The sequence below is a fragment of the Parus major genome, chromosome 10, assembly GCF_001522545.3.
Source record: "Parus major isolate Abel chromosome 10, Parus_major1.1, whole genome shotgun sequence".
Lineage (NCBI taxonomy): Eukaryota > Metazoa > Chordata > Aves > Passeriformes > Paridae > Parus > Parus major.
The window spans coordinates 1,740,560-1,743,992 of record NC_031779.1 but is presented as its reverse complement, the minus strand read 5'-3'; the positions used below and the strand labels follow the sequence as shown (position 1 = coordinate 1,743,992).

At 62.8% G+C, this 3,433-nt stretch overlaps 1 protein-coding gene across 1 annotated transcript in view; it reads left to right on the top strand.

Annotated features, from left to right (window-relative positions):
• Positions 1-3,433, top strand: part of SEMA7A (semaphorin 7A (John Milton Hagen blood group)) — a 24,106-nt gene that overhangs the window by 14,056 nt on the left and 6,617 nt on the right. The window contains exons 4-10 of the mRNA XM_015638439.3: positions 232-327; positions 405-489; positions 942-1,052; positions 2,005-2,144; positions 2,355-2,533; positions 2,655-2,763; positions 3,112-3,310. Coding sequence (XP_015493925.1) covers positions 232-327; positions 405-489; positions 942-1,052; positions 2,005-2,144; positions 2,355-2,533; positions 2,655-2,763; positions 3,112-3,310 — 919 coding nt within the window. The remainder of the gene's footprint in view (positions 1-231; positions 328-404; positions 490-941; positions 1,053-2,004; positions 2,145-2,354; positions 2,534-2,654; positions 2,764-3,111; positions 3,311-3,433) is intronic.

Genomic DNA, 3,433 nt, shown 5'->3' with positions numbered 1-3,433 from the left:
GGGATGGGGAGGATTTGGGGTGGAGGAGGAAACAGTGGGATGGGGAAGATTTGGGTAGAAAGAGGGAAGAGTGGGATGGGGAGGGCTGAAGAATTTGGGTTGAAGGAGCTGCGTGTGCTCCTCATGAGCTCCCTCTGCCTGAGGAGAACTGGGAAAATCCAGGGAAAATCTGGGAAGCTGTGTGGGTCTGGGGGCCCTGTGCCATTCCCAGGCTCCTCTCTCCCCCGGCAGGAGGACAGCAGGAATTACCTGACCCTGGTGGAGCAGTATGGGGACGGGCTCTTGGTGTGCGGGACCGGCGCCTGCGCTCCCACCTGCTGGAATGTGGTACGGACCCTTCCCCCATCCTGGGCGGGGAAAACCCGGCCTGATCCCACTCAGGATCCTTTCCTGCCCTTCCCCAGACGCAGAGGAAAGAGAGCCCGCCCTGGGATGGGAGAGGGATCGCTCCGTTTACCCCCGACTCCAACACCCTCGTTGTTGTCGATGGTAAGAGGGTTGTTTTCCTGTTTCCCAGTGGTTTTGTTGTGCTCCAACCTTCCCTGGGAGAATCAGGAGCCCCCTGAGGCTGCTCCGAGGGCTTTGTCCCCTGCTCTGGGTGGCCTCGGCTCTACTCATTTTGTCCCCATGGGAATGCACATCCCTTTGGGACAGAGGTTGTGGATTCCCACCGGGGCGTGGGATGGAGGCTCCGTGGGGGAGGAACGCTGGGAATCAGGAGCACTTTGGGTCTGGAGGGACCTGGGAAAGGAGGGGCCTGCAGTGCTCCCACTGCTCCAGGGCTGCTGGGGGGACAGGTGAGGATCCTTCCCAGGAACCTGTCCCTGCCACCCCTCAAGGGTTGGGTGGCAGGACCGGCATTCCCGTTCAGTATCCCTGTGATGCCGAGGGTGTCCCGGCTGCTTCCGCTCCTCCTCTCCCCAATCCCTGCCGTCCCACAGGCCAGGACATCTACTCCACCATCAAGAAGAGCCAGCAGAACGGGAAAATCCCTCGATTCCGGCGCGTCAGGGGCGGAGGAGAGCTCTACACCAGCGACACGGTGATGCAGAGTCAGTGCGGGACATTCCCAGCGGGAGGGGGGACATTTCCGGCTGGGCTCTGGCTCCCAGGGGGCAGGAGAAGCCGCGGAGCTGCCTGTGGGGGCTGATCCCCGAGCTGGGGGCAGGAGAAGCCGCGGAGCTGTCTGTGGGGGCTGATCCCCGAGCTGGGGGCAGGAGGGAGCCGGCTGTCTGCACCCTGTCACCATTCCGTCCCAAACCGAGCCCCAAGTCACTTCCCCGTCCTTGGGGCGTGGGGAAGCGAGGCTGGCGAGTCTCTGCTCCTGCGGGCTGGCAGGAAATTGGGTTGTGCAAAATGCCCGGCAGCTGCCCCGTGGCCTTGGGCAACTTCCAGTGCGGGCAGGGGCTGCGGGCAAACCCCAGCCAGGGTGAAAGCTGGGGCAGGGGCACACTGGGCTGGACAGGGACAGCGTGAGGACACGGAGAAAGGACCCTGCTGCGCTTCCCTGAGCTTGCGGTGGCTTCCCCAGGCAGGAAATGGGGGATTATCGGGATAAAAAGCGGAATTAAAACGGCACCGGAGTAAAACAGGGAGGGGGGGGGAACCGAACCACACCTGAGGGCTGCCAGGTTGATCCTGGGACACTCCCTGCCGTGGGAACAGCAGCTGAGGATGCTCGGAGAGGCCCAGGGATGCCCGTCATGGCAGGGGCTCATTAATAGGAGCGGGGGATTTCCCAACACGGATTGCTCCTCCTGAGGGATCCTTCCTCCCCATGGCAGCTCCCAGAGCCAGGAGACACTCGGGTTTCCGTGGCTGCCGAGGCTTCCCCAGGCTCCAGGGAGTCGTTCCCTGCAGGGAATGAGTGTGTGGAGCCAGGCAGGGGGCACTGGGAAGGTGGCAGGGGCAGCCTGGGCTCGGAGCTTTCCCACGGGCACAGCCGTGTCCCTCCCGTTCCCTGCGGATGAAATCAGCTCCAAGTTCTGTCCCTTCCCTCCCCAGACCCGCAGTTTGTCAAGGCCACCACACTGAGGCACGAGGAGCCTCACCAGGACAAGATTTATTACTTCTTCCGCGAGGACAACCCGGACAAGAGCCCCGAGGCGCCCCGGAACATCTCGCGGGTGGCCCAGCTGTGCAAGGTACCCCAGGGACGGGGCAGGGTGGCAGCCAGGACAGCTCTGGGGGTGACAGGGACCTCACCTGGCCTTACCCAGCCTTGGTTTGGCCCCTCTGAATGGGGCACAGTCACATCCTTGGGCCTTGCTGGGATTGTTCCCGGTGTTCCCCATCAGGACGGGGGTTTTGGGGTGTCCCCCCCACGCCCTGACCCGCCTGTCGCTGTCCCCCAGGAGGACAAGGGAGGAACCAGCTCCCTCTCAGCCTCCAAGTGGACCACGTTCCTCAAGGCCACCCTGATCTGCGTGGACCCCGTCACCAAGGGCAACTTCAACTGGCTGCAGGATGTCTTCTTTGTCCCCGCGGATGACTGGCGGCGCTCCAAGGTCTACGGGCTCTTCACCAACACCTGGTGAGGAGCCCCGGCCCAATTCTTTCCTTCCAGGACTCTTTTCCCTCTGGAAAACTGCTGGAGCGAGGGCTACAGCTGGGGGGTGGCCGGTGTCCCCCTAACCTGCTCGTTGTCCCCTCAGGGGAAGCTCTGCTGTCTGCGTCTACTCCTTCGGGGACATCGACAACGTCTTCCAGACCTCGCGGCTCAAAGGCTACAACGGCCCCACCCCGGAGGTCAAACCTGGCCAGGTGAGGGAGGGACCCTGCTGGAGGTTCTGGGGGGACCCCGGGAAGGGGGCACGGAGTGAGCTGAGCCCTGGGAATGTGGGGTGATGGTTGAGGCTCGATCCCCTCGCGGGGAGGGCGGGGAGGGAGGATCTCAGAGGCAGCCCTACCATGACGGGCATCCCTGGGCTTCCCCGAGCATCCTCAGCTGCTGTTCCCACAGCAGGGAACATCCCAGGACCAGCCTGGCAGCCCTCAGGCATGGTTTGGTTTCCCCCTCTCCCCGTTTTACCCTGGTGCCATTTTAATTCAACTTTTTACGGCCTCTGATGGCGCCTTTCATTCCCCATTTCCCGTCCCCTCCGGCCGCAGTGCGTCCCCTCCGGGCAGCACACGCCGAGCGAGACCTTCAAGATTGCCGACAGCCACCCCGAGGTGGAGGAGCGTGTGGAGCCACTGTCCCCCTCCAGGAGCCCCCTGTTCCACAACAAACACCGCTACCAGAGGATTGGTGTGCACGAGGTGGCTGCGGGTAACGGGCAGCGCCACAACGTCCTCTACCTGGCCACAGGTACGGAGGGCATTCCCGGCCTGGAATATCCATCCATCATCCATCCATCATCCATCCATCATCCATCCATCATCCATCATCCATCCATCCATCATCCATCCATCATCCATCATCCATCATCCA